Genomic DNA, 23,605 nt, shown 5'->3' with positions numbered 1-23,605 from the left:
TCAGTGAATTAAAAGTTGCCTGGTAGTCATTGTTGAAACACCAGTAAATATAAACTTCTTCCTCTCATTAGGACTAATTCTCCTTGCATGTCAAAATTATTGTAGTTACTTTATGTAGTTTTATGTATTGTTATGAGACTAGATATATGACAGTAACTAATAATAGTATTTTGTCGCGAAATATGGCTTCGCGCGAAAATTACGGCGACTGCCATAATTGCTTGCGTTCTGACCAATAATGTAAAAGCTGCTATTCCCGTATTGGTGCTTTTCCTGACGTGAGCGGGAATTATAAATGTCAGCTGTCAAATCACGTAGTGACTCTTTACCCAGTAATAAAAGTTTTTTGATATTGTATTGCTACGAGTCGTAGCATTAAGAGACACTGGTTATACTCAAAAGTGGGTAGATGTATGGTGAAACCCCCCAGTGGCCATGCGATTGTTAACAGTATTGTGTGTGATTCAAGAAATTTTGTCACTTTTTCTAATTCCTTTGAAGTTTCAGAGAATATATACACAATTTTGTCGGTTCAGGTTAATTTCAGAGCAGTTTCTCGTGAATATTAGAGTTTTCAGTTCATAAACAAAGTGGGATCGTGACCAATTGAGAAGTATAACAAAGAATGTGGTTTTCCAACTAGAATTTTGTTTGACTTCACAGTTCAGATTTTGATAATTATTTTTCCTGTGGGTTGAGGTCATCACAAGCCATATCTGTTTCCTGCAAATGTGTGGCAACACGTAGTGCTGTAGCCAAATACTCTGGATTTTCCATTCGTGCTCTTCGCGAAAACTCCGCAGGAATTCCTCGCAAAAACACATCGAGAGCTGTGTTTTCTTCCTCCCTGAGTATGACGAGATCTGCTTCTGGATTCCCAGTCGACTCATATGTTTGCGCATTTACCTTACTTATTCTGTTCGAAAAAGTCTCCATATTTCCATTTGCCTTCTGCGTCAACCCACTTGACTTTTCTCTAAAAACCTAGCACTCTTCTGCTTACGGTACCTCTGACGTAAACCTTCCTCTAATTGTTCAAATGTATTTGCCTTGCTCAAAGTTTCGTGATACATAACACACGTCTTGGCTTAACCCATAAGGCGTAAACTGCCCATCCGCAGAGTAGTTTCATCTGATCAATTACTCATTCCGGCTGAAGCCAATACATTACTAATGAATACCGTTATGTCCTCTGCAGTTTTGAAACAGAAGGGTGTGATTAGGTTAGCTACTAAATAATCTACCGAAATGTGGAGCATTGCTACTGGCGACTTGAATTCACTCGAACCCAACTGTGGCTCTGTCTCGTCCCTAAAAGACTCTAATTGAACCATTAATTCATCATGGCGTACCTTTTGTTGACGCTTTTCCCTCTGATGGTTGTGACATTTTCTCCTTTACAGCGACTGTACTATCACTAGTATTAGGTGACCTTGTGCCTAGCATTTTTGTGCAAATTACTACTATGTTATATTTATATTGAAAATGCGTGCTTCCAACAGAGTAACATATACCAAACAAGAAAAATACAATTTACAATGTACGAAACTAGACTCAGTTACTTCCTTTGCCTGATCATCACCCAGCGACTCTCACTACAGTTGTGTGCTGCATGACCATACTGTCTACAAATACAAAAACTTATTAGTATGCACTTAGTGCATGGTTCACTATAAACCGCTAAATTACAAGTAGCACATCCTACGTGTAGCAAATAAGTCTCTTTATAATTTCCTCTGAATTCTGATAAAGCAGCAGGTTCCATTGGTTTTACAAAAGATACGTAGCACACCAATCAATATGCCTAACTCTGCCACATCACAACAGTTATTATTGATGCGATGTATGAACGTCATAAATGTTGACCACTTCCGAATTCCAAGCACTGGACTCGAACACAAATCCTCTGATGACGACGTTGGAGTGCACTCCTCTAGCGGGTTGCCATTGCCCAGTGCGAGGTGGTCTCAGGCTGCCTGCTGGAGTGTTTCAGTCCCACTCCAAATTCTATGATGACCCTTGAAAACCCAGCCTCAATTCACCTTTTGTCAGTAGTCGTGTAGTCGGTTGATCTCTTCCCTACCCCTGGTAGGTTTCAGCACCCGGAGGTGCTCGCATGTTCAAAAGGAAAATGGACCACAAGAGGCCATGTTGCTGGCTCCTGCACTGAAGTTCAGTTCTGAGTCCACCCTGTGATGTGGTGTTGTTGGAAGACAGTCAGTTTCTTCGTCAGTCGGTATCACGTAGCAAACAGCCTGAAGTTCATCAGGTGGATGCCATCATCTTGAGTACATATTTGGCTAGTTCACAGACTGTGCTGCGGCATATAGGACATACATTCACTATGGTATTGTAATCATGGAATCGAGTGCTATTACTGTGAATGCCATCGATCCCAATGATGAACTCGTGATGAGAGCTGCAGAGTTGGAGTATTTAAAGTAAGCTGGCGTGAGGCTGTGACACAAAGCTCGTTTCGTAACGACGACAAGTGTCCTCATTCCACTACATTCATTTAACAGGCTCTTGACTGCTGTGTCCATTTATCACTATGTGCTCTTGTGAAAGAGATAGAGTTTCTTGCGACATGTCTTACAAGCTAAAGAATATGCTTGCCTCGCCTCCTTTTGGTTTTGTCACAGTTTCCTTCCTGCTGATGTGTATCATCACTCGGCAGACAGTCTCGTAACTTGTTGATGACCTGACACACTGGCGACATACTGGCTCACCTTCTGCTTTCACCTTTGTCACTGGCATAACTTAGTTGCCTGTGGCAATTTGAATGAGTTTTAATAAAGTTTTCTCATTTATACCCGTTACTATATTGTGCTGTAGCAGTATGAAGATCACTGCGCAGCCATGTTGGTATATGTGTGGTCCACCAGTCATCTGTCTCAATTCTGTTGATCCTCTCTTTCACACTATAGAGTGAGATGTACGTAACTTCTATGCAGTTCTGATCAAATTTAGATGCTGTTGACAGCGGTCGAGTGGTCGAAGCTTATGGTGGCCTCAGCATTGAGGTGAAAAGGTTTGCTACACACTGTTAGGTATGTATTTCTAAATAAGTAGTTCATATATGTAAATAAGCAACCAGATTGCCCTCAAGATATTTGCGGATCGAGGATATTGGGACTGTGTCATTCTTTCTTAAGGTAAGAACATAATTGTAGTTGACATGAATCCCCCTTTGAGTGAAGGGGCGGGGGGGGGGGGGGGCGGGGGTGACGTGTCATGTGTCTGTCACAGCTTGAAGTACTATCTGTCATTAAGGAAAGGTAATGGAGCATGCCACTCAGGTAAATGTATCAGCTAGACAAGTGGTCCAATGTTCAGGTACTGTAACAACTAGATTCGTTAGTTACAGAATTAATGTTTGCTCTCATAGCTTAGATATGTGATTCATTGGTTTCTGTGGGATTGCCAGCCACTGGGAATATACACTCTGCAAAACAAATATAGAACCACTTTTTCTAAACCCAGTAATTCTCTCTCACTGTGACGGATAAGTTCGTAGTTTGGATCAAAGTTGCCTACAACCTTCCTCTGTAATGACGTGAAATCGTTTCGCCCAGCAACGTCATCTTCGCCAAGCGACGCAACAAACAGCAACGCGTCGATACAACCCGGAAGTCCACGTGCTGTAAGGTGGGTTAATGATTTCACCAAAATTTTGCCCAACGCCACCGTGGTCGTGTCACACGGTGGAAGGTCGTCATACCCCCTCTGACCCACACTTCAACCTTCTTTTGACGTCTCTACGTTGCATGTTCAAAAAATGGTTCAAATATCGCTGAGCGTCTGAGGTCATCAGTCCCCTAGACTTAGAACTACTTAAACCTAACTAACCTAAGGACTTACCACACATCCATGCCCGAGGCAGGATTCGAACCTGCGACAGTGGCAGCAGCGCGGTTCCGGACTGAACCGGTCGGTCACAGCGGCCGGCCGGTGTCAAAACCACGAAATAAAATGTTGCAGTCACGCGGTATTCTTATGGGTGGCAGATGAAAGCATTTCAAACACACTGCCGCTTAGAATCGACACTAAAAGTCGTCAGCAGGTGGCATAAAGTGCACCAATGAACTCACTACTTGCCGGCCGAAGTGGCCGTGCGGTTCTAGGCGCTACAGTCTGGAGCCGAGCGACCGCTACGGTCGCAGGTTCGAATCCTGCCTTGGGCATGGATGTGTGTGATGTCCTTAGGTTAGTTAGGTTTAATTAGTTCTAAGTTCTAGGCGACTGATGACCTCAGAAGTTAAGTCGCATAGTGCTCAGAGCCATTTGAATCATTTTGAACTCACTCCTTCCCTCGGGGACAGGACAACGTTCTTGACAACGTTCGACACTGCTACCCTCTGGGTGATTCAATCCTACTCTAAGAACACCTTGGGACTGCAAACCATTTGAATGTGATCTGGCCACTTTTGAGTGTAGTGCGACCACAATGTTTGGTCTGGTATACAGAGTGGAACCACTAGGGACCATTCAAAATCATTCGACGATATTTGAACGAGACCCGAAACAGTAAAGGATGTTCGTGCCTTTTCAGCTTACCCATGTTGTGATGTCCTGTGACGTGATCACGAGAGGGGGTAGGCAGATTAAAGCACTCCGTCCTCAGGCCACGAGTGGCCTACCGAGACCATCCGACCGCCGTGTGATCCTTAGTGGAGGATGCGGATAGGAGGGGCGTGGGGTCAGCACACCGCTCTCCCGGTCGTTATGATGCTCCTCAGTTGGCATCAAAAGGCTGAGTGCACCCCGAAAAATAACAACAGTGCAAGGCGACCTGGATGGTCACCCATCCAAGTGCCGACCACGCCCGACAGCGATTAACTTCGGTGATCTCACGGGAACCAGTGTATCCAGTGAGGCAAGGCCGTTGCCCGGTAGGCGGATTAGCTGCAACATTAACATGTGTTCAAAATGGCTCTGAGCACTATGGGACTCAACTGCTGAAGTCATTAGTCCCTTAGAACTTAGAACTAGTTAAACCTAACTAACCTAAGGACATCACAAACATCCATGCCCGAGGCAGGATTCGAACCTGCGACCGTAGCGATCTTGCGGTTCCAGACTGCAGTGCCTTTAACCGCACGGCCACTTCGGCCGGCCATGTGTGTGGATAAAAAGGCAAAGGTTCCCTCAAAGGCCCTCTGTTTAACAACACTCTAAGTGCCACCTACACACCTTTCTTGTGCACGTTAAAAATGTACATACCAGAGCCTTCGATACCCATTCAGCCTTGGAGCTGCTCTAGCGCCTTAGGGAAGGCAGGCCCTCCTAAGGAGTGTCGAGGGATTGGCTGTCCTGAAGTGATAGGGGAGCCACAAAGCTGAATAGCTATCGGAGTCTCTAGCAGGTACATTTTTAACCTGATCGAAAAAGATATATGAGTGGTACCAAGGGTATTGCTGAACAAGCGGGGTCTTAGAAGGACCCTTTGACATTTTATTCACGTACATGTTAATGTGCCCCTCCCTCTCTGCCCCCTCCTCGTGATCGCGCTATAGGAGGGCGCAAAATGGGAGAGCTGATAAACATGAACACATTTTGGTGCTTCGGGTCACATCCCAATTTCGTCGAATGCCGACACTTCCACAATAGCGTTGGGCGAATTATGGTGAAAGTTGGTGCTAATGTGACACCATTAATCCACCTTACGCATCACATGAGCTGAGCTGTGGCGTTTTTTCGCATGGGTCGACACCTTGCAGTGAGAAGTGTCGCCGAGGCAAAGAGTGACATAGCAGCGCGACACGTTTTTCCACCATTACAGAGGAACGTTGTAGGCACTTATGAGTCAAATTTCTAAACTGTGCGTGGCAATTGGAGACAATTACGGGATTTCGAAAAAGTGATCCTTTAATTTTATTGTGCAGCGTAGAAACTGACCAGTCAGAGTGCGCAGTTGCAGAACCTACTGCAGAGCTTTAAAGTAATATCTTAACTTTCTGAATTCCCTCTCGAACAGCAGGAGTTGTTCAGAAAAGATTGGTGCAAGTTCGTACATGTCAAACAAGAGCCAGAGTGATCGTTGCCTATTGCTCACGACTCTTCGCAGTTAGTATCTGAATTAAACTCAACTCCAGCGGACACTGAAGACAGTTACAGGGCGTAGAACATCAGTCAAAACTGTCACTGTCATTTCAGTGAAATTATCATCTTTGCACATAATCCGGCTGTGTGTTTCCTAAAAAAAACAGTACACAGTAATGTAGAGAAAGAACAAAACCAAACTCACTTTCCTCAACGAAACGTGTAATACTCGTTGCCGCGTATTGGTGCCATGCGCACCACTCAACATTGCCGGATGTATGGACCACAGTGTCATCTAAAACGACTCGTTGACGATCCGAATGTGCAGAGATGGGACTGTCCGCCCTCTTATTATTCTATAAGCCAGTACTAGCGTACTCTCTCCTCTTTTTATGACCGATAACCGTTATTCTCATAGAGTCCAATTGTTCAATTACAAGGAAAACATCTCGCCCAGCCTGTGTCAGTGAAACTTATGGTTGAGATGGAATCCAAATCACTTCGGAAGGTAGCATTCTTTGAAGGCAAAGAGTGTTGCTAGAAGTGTAATACATAAACTAATTATCCTACTTTCATCAGAGATCGAAAAATTGCCGTTATTGTTTGTTGCTTGACATCGAAACTCCGGCCTTCCAAACATATAATAAATGTTTCACCTATGATGCAAGTGCTGCCTCTTGTGTAGGAAGCAATATCTAGGAGGTAGGTACCGAACGCCAAAAAGTTCATGGTGCTCTCGGCCGTCCTGTGGCTCGGGTAGAGACTAGTGGCGTATCGCTCAACAGTTGTATCGTGCCTCGTTTAATGAGCTATCGAGTTTAAGGTTTGTTTGCCTTTGTTGTTGGGCGTCGTTTCCTTTCACTGCGGTACATGCGAAAGATTAGCGATTGCTGATTTTACTGAAAAATGCAAGAAAAGTGGCCTGTCTGGTATGTCGGCTTGCCTTCATACGAAAATGTCCAGGTGTAAACTCTCTGATCCTGACATCTGTTAGTGAGCTTTACTATGAGGTGCATCTACCCTGCCCCTTCATGATGACTTGGATTATGCTGGGGACCCTTTCAACGAGGTGTGTAAAAGTCTGTCGAGGAATGGCAGCCCATTATTAAAAAAAAAAAAGGCTCTGAGCACTATGGGACTTAACATCTTAACATCTTAAGTCATCAGTCCCCTAGAACTTAGAACTACTTAAACGTAACTAACCTAAGGACATCACACACATCCATGCCCGAGGCAGGATTCGAACCTGCGACCGTAGTGGTCTCGCGGTTCCCGACTGTAGCGCCTAGAACCGCTCGGCCACTCCGACCGGCGCAGCCGATTCTTCCTCAAGACCCGAAACCAGAGTAGATAGCGATGTTGGAAGCTGTGGTCTCAAGCAAAGTTAACGTTCTAACTCATCCCAAAGTCGTTCCATTACGTTCAGGTCGAGACACTGAGCACGCCCGTCCATTTCAAAACTTTTATAGTCCGCAAAATATTGCCTGGCTCACAGACGTTGTTTTATGACAGAGTGCAGTGTCATGCTAAAACAAACAAGCATCGTCCCTGAACTGTTCCTCTACTGTAAGCAGTACACTATGCTGTAAGATGTGTTCGTATCCTTCAGCTTTTATGTTTCCTTAAACCCAATAATGGAACCAGATCCTAATCAAGAAAACCACACCATATCGTAACACAACCTCCTCTGTACTTCCTGTTGGCAGTGCACATGATTGTAACATTCCCCAGGCATCCGCTATACCAATACCCTTCCACTGGATTGCCACAGGGTATAGCGTGATTCATCGCTCCAAATTAGTCGATTTCATTCATCTACCGTCCAGCGGCGTCGTTCTTTGCTCTATCTAGCATTGACTACAAAAATATGTTGCTTACAAGGAGCTGCTCGACTAGTGTACCCCATCCCTTTTAACTCCATACATGCAGTCACTGTACTAGCTGGGCTGGTGGTAGCACTTTGGAAACCACGAGTGATTTCTTCCGTTGATTTCATTACATTTTTTACAATAACCCTCCGCACTGATCGATGGTCCCTGTCCTTCAGTAAATGAGGTGCGTCTTGACTTGGTTTAGCTGTGGTTGTTCCTTCGCGTTTCTACTTCACAGTCGCATCACTAACAGTCAGTTTGGGCAGCTTCACAAGGACTGAAATGTCCCTAGTGAATTTTTACTCAGTTGACATACAATGACTAGTCTATGTACAGTCACTGAACGCTCCTGACCGACCCATTCTGCTGTTACCGCTACGCTAGAAACAACACAATACTCACCGTCTCGTATTATACTGGTGGGTCCATCTGTCGTGACATTTAGTGGTCAATTCCGCGTTTAGTAGGAGTTTCGGATACCTTTCATGAGACATGGTCCGAGTTCTCCGTGATTTGACAATGCATACATTAGGAAATAAAGTTCAAGAGATTGAATTCATCTTGGACAAAAAAGTAAAGAAAATCTAATTTTTTGACCGAAAATAAGCTAGACGAGTTAGGAGCGGTGTTGGAAAGAAGTCGGAGAAAATTATCGCGCCATTTAGCTCTTCAGGCCGGCGTGCCATTTTCATACACTCACAGAGGTGTGCACCAACTTAAACAAACCTTACAACGTAAAAGTAGTGCATCGACGTTCAGATGTTGTTGCTCGATATCAGTGCAGTAATTGAAAGTTGCAGTCTGGTGTGTTTGGGAAGTTGAGCCTGAATTTTTTTTCTGATGAATCATGGCTGTATTTGTCGAGGTATATGGACTCCCAGACAGTTACATCAAGTAATTTTTTTTTCACAATGTGGGGCCACAGTCATAATATATTTCTTAAAAATCAGTACCGCCATTAGACTGTTGTTTATATGCAGTGTTACATTTGCACTTACACGATCATGATTTCGGCTTCAAAGCGCCATTATCAAGTGTTTTAAGTGCTAGACAGTGACTAAGATGGCATACTGTCATATTTAAAATAAACTATTACACACATTTTCTAAGGATCGACACTTAGACAATGTGTCTAATAGTGTATTTTAAATACGACAGTATGCCACCTTAGGCGCTGTATAACACTTAAAACGCTTGATAATGGCACTTTGAAGCCGAAACCATGATCGTATAAGTGTAAATGTAAGACTGGAAATAAATAACAGTCTAATGGCGGTACTGACTTTAAAGAAAGTTTCATCAAGAGCGTGATATAAAAACAGGGGTGTGGCGCGCAGTTAGCGCAACACTACCGACTGCTACTGAATGCAAGACAAAGCAAGAGGACACACAGCCAGTGTATCTATATCGGTATTAAGAGATGGCGGTGATGATTGGATAGCTGACTAGCTTCCTCGTTGCTCAGATTTAAATCCATGCACTTTTTACTCGAAGCGCTAGAATCCAGTATTCCTTTCGTGATTTCAAGAATTTCGGCAGCTGAAATTCGACAAATTCTAGACTGTGTGTTCGGAAAGTGTCAGGTTGCTGTTGCCACTGAGGGACGAAATTTTTAGCACGTGGTAAAAATAGAACCAACCATAATTTAGTTGCATTTCGTCTTAGTCTATATTCAGGAAAGACGCGCCGAACTGTCATACGGCAACTCCCAATGTTAATACCCGGTTCTCATATCGTGCAAAATGCATGCATGCGGCTGGGTCGTACGTGAAGCACCCGTATATATGGAATGGGTGTGTCGCTAAACTTAAGAATATACATAAAAAACACAGCGACGAACCTGAGCGGGCATTTTATCGAGGAAGGTGAGCACGTTGAAGTTGGGGTCGTTGATACTGGTGTAGGACTGGCGGATGATGGAGTGCAGCGACGCCTGCGCCGTCTGCAGAAGCGATGTCAGCCACGTCTCGACGCTGCCCTCGGCGCGCACCGCCCTCTCCAGCTGCAACGTGCGCATTGTGAACAGCTGACACGTCTCCAAAAACTGCTTCAGGAGATAAATATTGAGGTTAACGGACCAGTTGGACCATTTTTTTTTCATTTTGCAAGAAACATACACTACTGCTCATTAAAATTGCTACACCACGAAGATGACGTGCTACAGACGCGAAATTTAACCGACAGGAAGAAGATGCTGTGATATGCAAATGATTAGCTTTTCAGAGCATTCACACAAGGTTGGCGCCGGTGGCGACAGTTACAATGTGCTGACACGAGGAAAGTTTCCAACCGATTTCTCATACACAAACAGCAGCTGACCGCCGTTGCCTGGTTAAACGTTGTTGTGATGCCTCGTGTAAGGAGGAGAAATGCGTACAATCACGCTTCCGACTTTGATAAAGGTCGGATTGTAGCCTATCGCAATTGCGGTTTATCGTATCGCGACATTGCTGCTCGCGTTGGTCGAGATCCAATGACTGTTAGCAGAATGTGGAATCGGTGGGTTCAGGAGGGTAATCTACATCTACATTTATACTCCGCAAGCCACCCAACGGTGTGTGGCGGAAGGCACTTTACGTGCCACTGTCATTACCTCCCTTTCCTGTTCCAGTCGCGTATGGTTCGCGGGAAGAACGACTGTCTGAAAGCCTCCGTGCGCGCTCTAATCTCTCTAATTTTACATTCGTGATCTCCTCGGGAGGTATAAGTAGGGGGAATCAATATATTCGATACCTCATCCAGAAACGCACCCTCTCGAAACCTGGCGAGCAAGCTACACCGCGATGCAGAGCGCCTCTCTTGCAGTCTGGCACTTGAGTTTGTTAAACATCTCCGTAACGCTATCACGGTTACCAAATAACCCTGTGACGAAACGCGCCGCTCTTCTTTGGATCTTCTCTATCTCCTCTGTCAACCCGATCTGGTACGGATCCCACACTGATGAGCAATACTCAAGTATAGGTCGAACGAGTGTTTTGTAAGCCACCTCCTTTGTTGATGGACTACATTTTCTAAGGACTCTCCCAATGAATCTCAACCTGGTATCCGCCTTACCAACAATTAATTTTATATGATCATTCCACTTCAAATCGTTCCGCACACATACTCCCAGATATTTTACAGAAGTAACTGCTACCAGTGTTTGTTCCGCTATCATATAATCATACAATAAAGGATCCTTCTTTCTATGTATTCGCAATACATTACATTTGTCTATGTTAAGGGTAAGTTGCCACTCCCTGCACCAAGTGCCTATCCGCTGCAGATCTTCCAGCATTTCGCTACAATTTTCTAATGCTGCAACTTCTCTGTATACTACAGCATCATCCGCGAAAAGCCGCATGGAACTTCCGACACTATCTACTGGGTCATTTATGTATATTGTGAAAAGCAATGGTCCCATAACACTCCCCCGTGGCACGCCAGGGGTTACTTTAACGTCTGTAGACGTCTCTCCATTGATAACAACATGCTGCGTTCTGTTTGCTAAAAACTCTTCAATCCAGCCACACAGCTGGTCTGATATTCCGTAGGCTCTTACTTTGTTTATCAGGCGACAGTGCGGAACTGTATCGAACGCCTTCCGGAAGTCAAGAAAAATAGCATCTACCTGGGAGCTTGTATCTAATATTTTCTGGGTCTCATGAACGAATAAACCGAGTTGGGTCTCACACGATCGCTGTTTCCGGAATCCATGTTGATTCCTACATAGTAGATTCTGGGTTTCCAAAAACGACATGATACTCGAACAAAAAACATGTTCTAAAATTCTACAACAGATCGACGTCAGAGATATAGTTTTGCGTACCTGCTTTACGACCCTTCTTGAAGACTGGGACTACCTGTACTCTTTTCCAATCATTTGGAACCTTCCGTTCCCCTAGAGACTTGCGGTACACGGCTGTTAGAAGGGGGGCAAGTTCTTTCGCGTACTCTGTGTAGAATCGAATTGGTATCCCGTCAGGTCCAGTGGACTTTCCTCTGTTGAGTGATTCCAGTTGCTTTTCTATTCCTTGGACACTTATTTCGATGTCAGCCATATATTCGTTTGTGCGAGGATTTAGAGAAGGAACTGCAGTGCGGTCTTCCTCTGTGAAACGGCTTTGGAAAAAGGTGTTTAGTATTTCAGCTTTACGCGTGTCATTCTCTGTTTCAACGCCTTCATCATCCCGGAGTGTCTAGATATGCTGTTTCGAGCCACTTACTGATTTAACGTAAGACCAGAACTTCCTAGGATTTTCTGTCAAGTCGGTACATAGAATTTTACTTTCGAATCCACTGAACGCTTCACGCATAGCCCTGCTTACGCTAACTTTGACATCGTTTAGCTTCTGTTTGTCTGAGAGGTTTTGGCTGTGTTTAAACTTGGAGTGAAGCTCTCTTTGCTTTCGCAGTAGTTTCCTAACTTTGTTGTTGTACCACGGTGGGTTTTTCTCGTCCCTCACAGTTTTACTCGGCACATACCTGTCTAAACGCATTTTACGATTGCCTTGAACTTTTTCCATAAACACTCAACATTGTCAGTGTCGGAACAGAAATTTTCGTTTTGATCTGTTAGGTAGTCTGAACTCTGCCTTCTATTACTCTTGCTAAACAGATAAACCTTCCTCCCTTTTTTATATTCCTATTAACTTTCATATTCAGGGACGCTGCAACGCCGTGCTGGATCCCAACGGCCTCGTATCACTAGCAGTCGAGATGACAGGCATCTTATCCGCCTGGCTGTAACGGATCGTGCAGCCACGTCTCGATCCCTGAGTCAACAGATGGGGACGTTTGCAAGACAACAACCATCTGCGCAAACAGTTCGACGACGTTTGCAGCAGCGTGGGCTATCAGCTCGGAGACCATGGCTGCGGTTACCCTTGATGTTTCATCACAGACAGAAGCGCCTGCGATAGTGTACTCAACGACGAACCTGGGTGCACGAATGGCAAAACTTCATTTTTTTCCGGATGAATCCAGGTTCTGTTTATAGCATCTTGATGGTCGCATCCGTGTTTGGCGACATCGCGGTGAACGCACATTGGAAGCGTGTATTCGTCATCGCCATACTGGCGTATCACCCGGTGTGATGGTATGGGGTGCCATTGGGTACACGTCTCGGTCACCTCTTGTTCTCGTTGATGGCACTTTGAACAGTGGACATTACATTTCAGACGTGTTACGACCCGTGGGTCTACCCTTAATTCGATCCCTGCGAAACCCTACATTTCGGCAGTATAATGCACGACTGCATGTTGCAGGTCCTGTACGGGTCTTTCTGGATACAGAAAATGTTCGACTGCTGCCCTGGCCAGCACATTCTCCAGATCTCTCACCAATTGGAATCGTCTGTTCGAGCAACTGGCTCGTCGCAATACGCCAGTCACTACTCTTGATGAAGTGCGGTGTCGTGTTGAAGCTGCATGGGCAGCTGTACGTGTACACGTCATCCAAGCTCTGTTTGACTCAATGCCCAGGCGATTCAAGGCCGTTATTACGGCCAGAGGTGGTTGTTCTGGGTACTGATTTCTCAGGATCTATGCACCCAAACTGCGTGAAAATGTAATCACATGTCAGTTCTAGTATAATATATTTGTCCAATGGATACCCGTTAATCATCTGCATTTCTTCTTGGTGTAGCAATTTTAATGGCCAGTAGTGTAAAATCTTAAACACTCAGACCACCAATATACGAGGGATGTTCAATAAAGAATGATCATAATTTTTTTTTTTTTGACAACAAGTCTTTACTCATCCTCAAAATTTTGATGGTCGTTCTCAAAGTAGTCTCCCATGAATGTGATGCACTTGTCCCAGAGCCGGCTGAAGTGGCCGAGAGGTTCTATGCGCTCCAGTCTGGAACCGCGCGACCGCTACGGTCGCAGGTTCGATTCCTACCTCGGACATGGATGTGTGTGATGTCCTTAGGTTAGTTAGGTTTAAGTAGTTCTAAGTTCTAGGGGACTGATGAGATCAGCAGTTAAGTCCCATAGTTCTCAGAGCCATTTGAATTTGTCCCAGCGTTTCTGTCAGTCTTCAAATACATACTGGAAACCATTTTTTGAGAGGTCCTTCAAAATCGCCTCCGCAGTTTTCACCACTGCTTCTGATGATTGAGAATGCCTCCCACGATGACGTTTCTTCATGAAAGTGAATAAAAAAAATAAAATAAATATGGACTATAGGGAGGGTGAGGGATGCACTTCACGTTGATTTTTGCAAGATATTCAGCAACAACATTGGCAATATGCGGCGGCGCATTATCGTGGTGCAGCATCCAGCCTGGTCTTTTGGGCCTGATATGGACTTGCAATGTTTTCAGGACATTCCTGTAGTATTTTCCAGTTACTGATGTGTGTGCAAGTACAACATGCTGATAAACACCTCATGAATATCAAAGAATGAGATGAACGTAACTTTCCCAGTAGAAGCCACAGCTTTTGCTTTTTTGGGGGTTGGTGATGAAGGGGGTTTTCACACTGAGCTTTGCTGTTTGGTCTCAGGATCAAAATGATGTAGCCAAATTTCATCAGCAGTGATTACATTTGGAAGAAGCTCCGGATCTTCCTCTAAAGTCAACTTCAACTGCATGCAGACCTGCACGCCAATGTCCCTTTATTTTGGGAATCAACAGTCTTGGAACCTATCGCGCACAAACACGTGTCATGTGTAATTTTTCTGTCACCAACGTGTGGGTGGCACCCAGTGAAATGTTCAGAATTTCAGGAAGTGATCTTAAGGTAATTCGTCGATCCTCTCTCACAATGACAGCAGCAGGGTCGATGTTTTCTTCCGTAAGAGTAGTAACAGGAGCACCGGGTCCACCTTCCATTGAAATTGTCTCCCCTCTTTAAACATTTAAAACCACCTTCGAGCTGTGCTGTAGGGAAGAATAGACTCTCCATAGGCCTCCTGTAACATTGTATAAGCCTCAAATGAAGATTTGTTGAGACGAAAGCAGAATTTCAAAGCCGCATATTTTTCCTAGCGTTTTGCCTCCATTGCAGTGGTAGGCGATACTGAACGTGTCTGACCTTGCCTGCCTCTCACAGGTGGGAACCAGGAGTCCCAACAATGAAACTACTATGACGTGTTTGTTGCACATTAAGCTAACAGAATATCATAGGATTAAATTTTGAAGCGAGAAATTATGGCCATAAAAATTATGATCATTCTTTATTGAACAGCCCTCGTATATGAAGTAAATCGAATATTCTTCCAAAAACCCATTTTTATTGACATTCAAAATTCCAGATTTTTGGTCTAGCATGACAAAAATAAGAAAAACGTAAAAAAATGTACTAAAATAAGTCAAAAACTACAACTTACATTCAGATTTTCATCAAACTGAACAAAATCTCAAAAGTCATTTTGAACGAGCCTGAACAAGCCTGAATGAGCCCCATGTAGGCCTGTACAGATTTAAATCATACATAAACATCTGTTGTACGAACATGTCAGTAGCAGAAAATAACAAAAATAGAAAAGTAAACAAATTAACAGCAAAGTTTACCTAACTCATCAATAAATATGCCATAAACCTATTTTACACGCTTAGAACGCAGCACGACTACCACTAACCATTAATAAACTAACCTAGCCTTTGTTCAGAAACACGGAGCGTTCCGGCATGACATACTGGGAGGCCTGGGGGAAGCTGTTACGAATTCTAATTAGCTGTGCGGGGGCGTCGTATTGACAGTGTGTTTTCCATTGGCGGATGAAAACCTCACAGAGTTAACGTCATCCATTTGTCATGGAAAATTTCCGCTATATCTCGTATCGACATAATTCTGTATGCGTCCCAATGCTGCTGTGGTGGCGCGTTTGCTATCGCCATGTCTCCTGTCTATTGAGGTTCTCCAGAACGACTTATATACAGAAGTGAATGTGTTATGATAGCCATGTGGAATTCAAATATCTTTTCCCGGTATCCTAACTCATTATTTATTTTTGTTATTGTGTCACGAAAATTGTGATAGTTCCTTCAACACCCTTCACCTAGTTAGTTTCAGTGTTCTCTTTCAATTGAAATAGCACTCCATTTTCAGTCATCGTCAGGTAGACGAGAAGACGTACTCTGATAAACTAACGTAGATGTTGCGCTGTGATAATTTTAAAAGTCTCCAAAGAAAACTGCAAAGGCAAATGTGACCATTTCATCGTATAATTTTGGAACTGTAGTTCTTCATCATGCTAATGGTTTCTTCCGTGCCTACTTGATAGAAAAAGTCATATTTATGAACGAGAAACACTAACTAAGAATATTCTTTACCTCGAATACTGCAAAATACTTATAACTTTATCGTTCAAATAATATTGTTCGTTAATATAAACTGACCAAAAAATAGTGAAGTGCCCAGAAGGGGAGGAGGAAGCGAAATGAAACTGCACGTGTTGGAAGGGTATGTGATGTTACTGCAGTAGTTGCAAAATCGGGTCAAGTTGACGAAGAACTTGGCTATATGAGCTCACTTTCAGTATGATGTTGCACCCCTTCTGGCCTGGAAGCACTTACTGATTCGGTTGGGAAGAGTGTCATATAACCATTGCATTCTCTCCTAAGGCAAGCTGGCTCACGTCTTATGTACCTGGTCCTTGATATCGTGGATACTGGCACTACCACGGAGTTCACATCCGAGCTGATCACACATATGTTCAATAGGAGACTGATCTGGCAATCATGTTGGCCACGGGAGTGCCTAGACATGTCATGTATTTACGAGCGTTGTCTTGTTGAAGTATGGCACCGCGATACTGTCAAATGGAGAATTAACACATGAGGATGTAGGATGACCGTGATATACCATTATGCCTTAAGAGCCACTTACGTCACTACCAGCCGTGACCTGATGTCATACCTGATGGGTTCCTACACCGTATCACAGGGACTGACGCAGCTGTACCTCTTCAAAACATTGGAACAATGGGACCTTCCCTCAGGCCGCCAGCGTACTCGCCAACAATGGTCATCCGGGGCAGTGAAGAACTGCGATTCATCGGTTAACGCAATGCTACGACATTCACCAGCAGTTCATGCATCCCTGTTACGGCATCACTCCGAACGTACTCGTTTGCGTTATGGTGTTAGCAGTAGTCTGCTCATGCAGCGATAATTCTCTGGTCCAGCTGCTTCTAGTCTCCGCCGAATTGTTTTGGATGACGCAGAATGTTGTAGGAAATCTATTACTTTTTCTCCTATTACAGGCGGAGATGTGAAGTAGCTACGATGAACTTGGTGCACTACATGACGATTCTCTCTCATGGTGGTCAGATATGTTCGACCGGAACCTTGACGACGAGTATACATGTCCTCACTTTCGCGTGCAGTCAATCATCGGGCCAGTGTCACATACGAATGCTCCACAAATCAGGATAGTACAGGATTCGAGGAAAGGCCGCTGGACCTGATGGGATACGAGTTCGATTTTACGCAGAGTACGCGAAGGAACTTGCCCCCATTCTTGCAGTGGTGTACTGTAAGTCTCTAGAGGAGCGTAGCGTCCCAAACGATTGGAAAAGGGCACAGGTCATCCCCGTTTTCAAGAAAGGACGTCGAACACGTTGCTATTCACAGTATACATAAATGACCTTGTGGATGACATCGGAAGTTCATTGAGGCTTCATTGAGGCTTTTTGCGGATGATGCAGTGGTATATCGAGAGGTTGTAACAATGAAAAATTGTACTGAAATGCAGGAGGATCTGCAGCGAATTGTTGTACGAACATGTCAGTAGCAGAAAATAACAAAAATAAAAAAGTAAACAAATTATCAGCAAAGTCTACCTAACTCATCAATGGTGCAGGGAATGGCAATTGAATCTCAATGTAGACAAGTGTAATGTGCTGCGAATACATAGAAAGATAGATCCCTTATCATTTAGCTACAATATAGCAGGTCAGCAACTGGAAGCAGTTAATTCCATAAATTATCTGGGAGTAGGCATTGGGAGTGATTTAAAATGGAATAATCATATAAAGTTGATCGTCGGTAAAGCAGATGCCAGAAGAATCCTAAGGAAATGCAATCCGAAAACAAAGGAAGTAGGTTACAGTACGCTTGTTCGCCCACTGCTTGAATACTGCTCAGCAGTGTGGGATCCGTACCAGATAGGGCTGATAGAAGAGATAGAGAAGATCCAACGGAGAGCAGCGCGCTTCATTACAGGATCATTTAGTAATCGCAAAAGCGTTACGGAGATGATAGATAAACTCCAGTGGAAGACTCTGCAGGAGAGACGCTCAGTAGCTCGGTACGGGCTTTTGTTAAAGTTTCGAGAACATACCTTCACCGAAGAGTCAAGCAGTATATTGCTCTCTCCTACGTATATCTCGCGAAGAGACCATGAGGATAAAATCAGAGAGATTACAGCCCACACAGAGGCATACCGACAATCCTTCTTTCCACGAACAATACGAGACTGGAATAGAAGGGAAAACCGATAGAGGTACTCAAGGTACCCTCCGCCACACACCGTCAGGTGGCTTGCGGAGTATGGATGTAGATGTAGATGTAGAAAATTAGGTCCTTTCAAACTCTGTCAGAGGCTGATAACACTTTGTCACACAAGTAAGCGGCATCACCGTACCCGTCAAAGTAATCACTGAACATCTTGACGCTGTTCACGCCCCTTATATATCCTACCAGATCTGGTAACATCATTAAACACGAATAAAGCTAATGCATTCTGGCAGCCGTTCTATCACAGAGAATTGCAACTCCAGTCATTTACATACTCGCCTATGGTGTGTACGTGTACGAAGCTACATTCCCATTCGACCATGTCTCCTGGGTGTTTAACTGTTTTTGTCAGAAATTGTACTAAGATTTGTTTAGTGAGAAAAGCATCAATTTTTTACTAGCTAGTGCCTATTTCTTTTACTACAGAACAAATCTCACTTGTTGTATTAAGAATGGTTTTACACAATTAGATAGTAGAATAGGTGAATAAGTAAAACAAGGAGGCCTCTAGTTTTGAGCACTTACTTGGATTGATTCTCCTTCCGAGGAAATGATATCTGTCATCTTGTTGTACTCTATTTCGTGAAATTTTACGTAGCGAATGTTGTCAAAAATAGACAGCAAGTGGTTCTGGATGGTGTGCGAATCCGAGGCTTGCCCCAGGATCTCCAGCAGCGCAGGGTCCGAAACGAAGAAGAACCGTGGAAACATCGTTCTCTTCTTTTCGAGGTAGCTGATGAAGAAAGACATCATGATTTTGAATAGCCTGAACCTATCTTCTTGTTCAAACATTCTCATTATTACACGAGAGAACACACTTTTTGTCTTTGTTTCACTTCCGCAAAAAAATGGGCAAAGTGGGTATTTCTTGAATAACAAAGGCTCAACATTTGTCTGGCTGTATCGCAGAATTTAAACAGTGAATTGTGTAAAGAGAAAAAAGAGCAAAAGGGAAAAAGAGTTCCTAACGGTAAGATATATTTCTTCCAATCGACAGAAATTGTTACTTATCTTCAAATGATGATTCACCAATAGCGACTATACAATCTGCGACTATCCTACGCCGAACGTACTCTTCACAGACTATCACATAACTACTATTTATGCAACTAAAAACTCATTATCGGTAAGTAACTAATGTAACTGTGTGTGCCGGATTTTAAGAAAGCTGCCTAGGTTATGTTTATCCATTTCTTAACTATTAAACACTAAAACTAGCAAAACACTATGAATTAATGATTAAGTACTTAAACTGAACGATGACAACTGGAGCCTCAATTAATACTCTCCGACATATTACTTTTCGTCATTAGTGCATTGCATTTGTTGTGTTTTACCATTAAATTAAAAATGACGTTTTCACGTCGGAAAACAATCGAAAATTGCAGCGGTGATGTTTTGGAATTGGCATAGGGAGAGAATTATTTCGAATTATAAGTTTATGTTTATCCTAGTGTCCGCAAAGTACTAAGGACAAATTCTTGCCATGATTGAAGCTGACAGTCTAAGCAGTATAAAATTGGGGTTCAGCTTCTTTAACATGTTCGATGCAGACGAGACATAAAAATGGTGACGATGGGAGCTATACTAAAAGTACGAGGCGTATTTTTTAAGTAAGTACCGTTTTGAAATTAAAAAAAGACGTGCTAAGATATCTCAATAATTTTATTTTTACATGAAAGCCTGCACCTTAATCTACTTTTCTACATAATTTCCGTCAATATTGAGGCACTTTTCATACCGTTGTACCAGTTTTTGAATACTCTCCTCATAGAAGTCTGCCGCCTGACTTGTTAACCACTGCATCACCACTGTTTTGTCTTCGTCATCGTCTTGAAGACGCTGACCGCCCAGGTGTTTCTTCAAGTGCAGGAACAGATGGTAGTCGCTGGGTGCAAGATCGGGGCTGTACGGAGGATGATCTAGAGTTTCCCATCGAAAAGATGTGATGAGATCTTTGGTCTGATTCGCCACATACGGACGGGCATTGTCTTGCAGCAAAAATATGCCCTTGCTCAACTTCCATGGACTGTTGCTTTAATTCTGGTGTGACGTAGGCCGCCCATGTTTCATCGCCCGTAGCAGTTTGGCTCAAGAAATCATCACAGTCGTTGTGGCACCGCTCAAGGAAAGTCAATGCACTGTCTAAACGTTTGGTTTTGTGCCCATCCGTCAACATTTTCGGTACCAAACGTGCGCACAATTTTCGGTAATTTAAGTGCTCGGTCACAATGCCATACAAAACACAACGAGAAACATTAGGAAAGTCATCCCGCAAGGAGGAAATCGTGAAGCGTCTGTTTTCTCTCACCTTATTATCCACTTCCTGCACCAAAATTTCATTAATGACCGAAGGACGCCCACTCCGTTGTTCATCATGCACATTTGTGCGGCCATCTTTAAATGCTCTCACCCACTTTCTTACCATTCCATCACTCATAATGTTTTCTCCGTAAACTGCACAGATCTCACGATTAATATCGATCGCTTTTAGGCCTTTAGCACTAAGAAATCTTATAACAGCCCGTACTTCACAGTCGACGGGACTCTCGACTATCGGAGGCATCTTAAACACTCAGTACACAACGGTAACAAGGAAGATTCAGACTGTAATGGCGTCAGTGCGTAGATTAAGGTACAGGTTTTCATGTAAAAATAAAATTATTGAGATATCTTAGCACGTGGTTTTTTAATTTCAAAACGGTACTTACATAAAAAAACACCCGTCGTATTACAATTAGTTTCGAGTGCTGCTATCAGAATCTGCCATAAGAGCCGGATGCGTTAGGTAAACTGAGCAAAAAAGTCTTAAGCAACCATGATTTCCTACATAGGATGCGAAGTTTCCCGCCTAACTGGCGTTCACCACAGCCATGTCATTCAGCCGCTATCGTGAGACAGAAAACATTGAGGATCTATTATGTAGTGGTTGGGTTGTCCGCTGTCAACAAAACCAGTTGATTGCACTATTTTAAACACTGAAAAATATGGCGTGGGTGTAACTGCCGTTCCTGTATTAATTTACACACAGTACTTCACCTACCGTACATTGTTGGGAAACGCGTACATAATGAACACATTTATTACATCATATTCTATGACATGTTTTAATACGTAATTTCAACTGAGTCTTTTCAGAACCATGTTTGCTTATATCAAATTGATACGCTTCTCATAATCCACCATTAATGAGTGTATCATAATTTTTTTTCATTAATTGAATTTCGATTCCCCCCGAAGGGGTGCGGGCTGGCAGCAGCTTAGTACGCTGCTCTACAGCCTACAGACTTTTTAAAACGTAAGAAGAAAAGAAACAATAAAAGCAGGCGCTAAAACGGCGACTTAAATTGTAAAACGGCGGAAAATTGTGGAAAGTTAAAACATAAAGCAAAGGGGTTGGCAATGCTAATAAAATACACAGGTATCAGACAGGTAACACAGTAGACACACAATTAAAAAAACATGGCGACAGTCTGGTTTCTGTTTGCAAGAAATAAAAAAATCACACCCAGCGACAATATGATGTCCGTTCGCAACACTTCCCAAAAGACGCACAACACTGTAAAACACTGCACGAAAATGTCGGCACAAAGATGAAAATCCCTAGCCAAGGGCAGATGGGGAGGGGGGACCTGGACAGATGTGGGGGAAAACAAGGAGGGAGGAGAGGAAAAAACGAAAGGGAGAGGACTCATAAGGGGGGATAGGGGCAGGGCAGATGCGAGAGGGAATGGGAAAAGGCAGAGGAGGGAAATGCAAAAGGACTCGGGGGAGAGAAGGGGGGCAGAGAGAGGGTAGGTGGGGAAAAAAGAGGATGGTAGGGGGGGGAGAGGGAGCCCAGGAAAAGGACAGAGGAAAGGAGGGGGAGTGAGGATCAGAGTTAATAGGAGGGATAAATGGAGGGAGAGAGGGCATCATCTGGGAGGGGGAGTTGATGGAAGCCACCTTGGGAAAGGAGATGAAGGGTGTAGAGATGGAGGGTAGGGGGGACACAACAGTGAAGACGTGGCAGGGGGCGGGGATGGGAGAGGAGAGGAGCAACCAGGGGGTGAGGGGAATCAAGGCGGCGGGAGGTGTAGAGTATGCGGAGATGTTCAAGGAATAGGAGCAGATGGGGGAAAGGAATGAGGTCATAGAGGATCCGCGTGGGGGACGGGAGGCATATACGGAAGGCGAGGCAGAGTGCATGACGCTCAAGGATCTGGAGGGACTTATAGAATTTGGGAGGGGGGGGGGCAGATATTCAGGTCAGGTGGGACTGGCATATGTATCACCATTGCAGAAACACCCTTTATATGAATTCGATGTCAGGCTGCGTGAGCCACATACTCGAACTGTTTGCTCACCATATCGTTGTGTGGACGGAAGTGTCATGGTTATGTGAAAGGAAATCAGCTGAGAGCTTCAGTAGGTACATCCCCACACTCAGTCTCATTGGATATACAGGGTGAACATTAATAAAACCGACAAACTGCAGGGACGGATTCCTGACTGGAAAAGGAGGAAACATGGCCCTATGAACATTTGTCCGGAAATGCATCGTTGCCACGGTAGATGGCTCTGACGAATGACAGTCCCTCTGACCATGTGTCGTATATTACTTGCGTGTTGGAGGCTGTGTGATTGACTCAGCGTACCGTGAGTAACAGCATGGTCCGGCATTCATGTCGGAACAAGCCGAGATGGTGTTTGTGTACGACTAAGCAGATAGTAACGGAGAGGCAGCACAGCTATACCAAAGGAAGTACCTCACACACACCAGCCGCATCACACAACGTTTCAAGTCCTTTTTGGGAGTTTCTGTGATCGCGAGCCCTTCAAAAGAGACGAACGAGTAGGGAGGCGGTGGACTGGCGCACGCCATATTTGGAGGACCGTGTTCTAAAGGACAGTGAGAAGAACCCTAGAACAAGCTCAAGACAAATGGCCTGCCAACATCATGTAAGCTATAGTACGATTATGTGTATTCTGCATGACAACCGCTACTATCACTACCACCCGAAACGAGTGCAGGGATTATTCCCTCTACGGGAAGGATTTTGTCGATGGTTTTGGCACCAGATCATCACAATTATGGGATATATGCCATCAGTCCTTTTTACCGACGAAGCAACCTTTACCAGTCTGCATAACTGTCATTTTTGAGCTACAGACAATCCTCGGGGAATGGTTGAGAAGTCTCATTGGCGCCGGTTCGGCATCAACGTGTGGGGAGGGATTCTTGGCGACCGTACTTGGACCCGTT

The 23,605-nt window shown here is 44.0% G+C and overlaps 1 protein-coding gene across 1 annotated transcript in view; it reads right to left on the bottom strand.

The window, feature by feature from the left end:
* The window catches only part of LOC126184483 (dynein axonemal heavy chain 5), a 976,026-nt gene that overhangs the window by 438,055 nt on the left and 514,366 nt on the right, over nucleotides 1-23,605 (bottom strand). The window contains exons 31-32 of the mRNA XM_049926874.1: nucleotides 18,886-19,093; nucleotides 9,754-9,915 (exon numbers count right to left, since the gene is read on the bottom strand). Of these exons, the coding sequence (XP_049782831.1) occupies nucleotides 9,754-9,915; nucleotides 18,886-19,093 (370 nt within the window). The remainder of the gene's footprint in view (nucleotides 1-9,753; nucleotides 9,916-18,885; nucleotides 19,094-23,605) is intronic.

Source organism: Schistocerca cancellata, chromosome 4, assembly GCF_023864275.1.
Source record: "Schistocerca cancellata isolate TAMUIC-IGC-003103 chromosome 4, iqSchCanc2.1, whole genome shotgun sequence".
In the NCBI taxonomy this organism is placed as follows: domain Eukaryota; kingdom Metazoa; phylum Arthropoda; class Insecta; order Orthoptera; family Acrididae; genus Schistocerca; species Schistocerca cancellata.
Note: the sequence above shows the minus strand (reverse complement) of the source record. Positions and strands in the feature narration are given on the sequence as shown.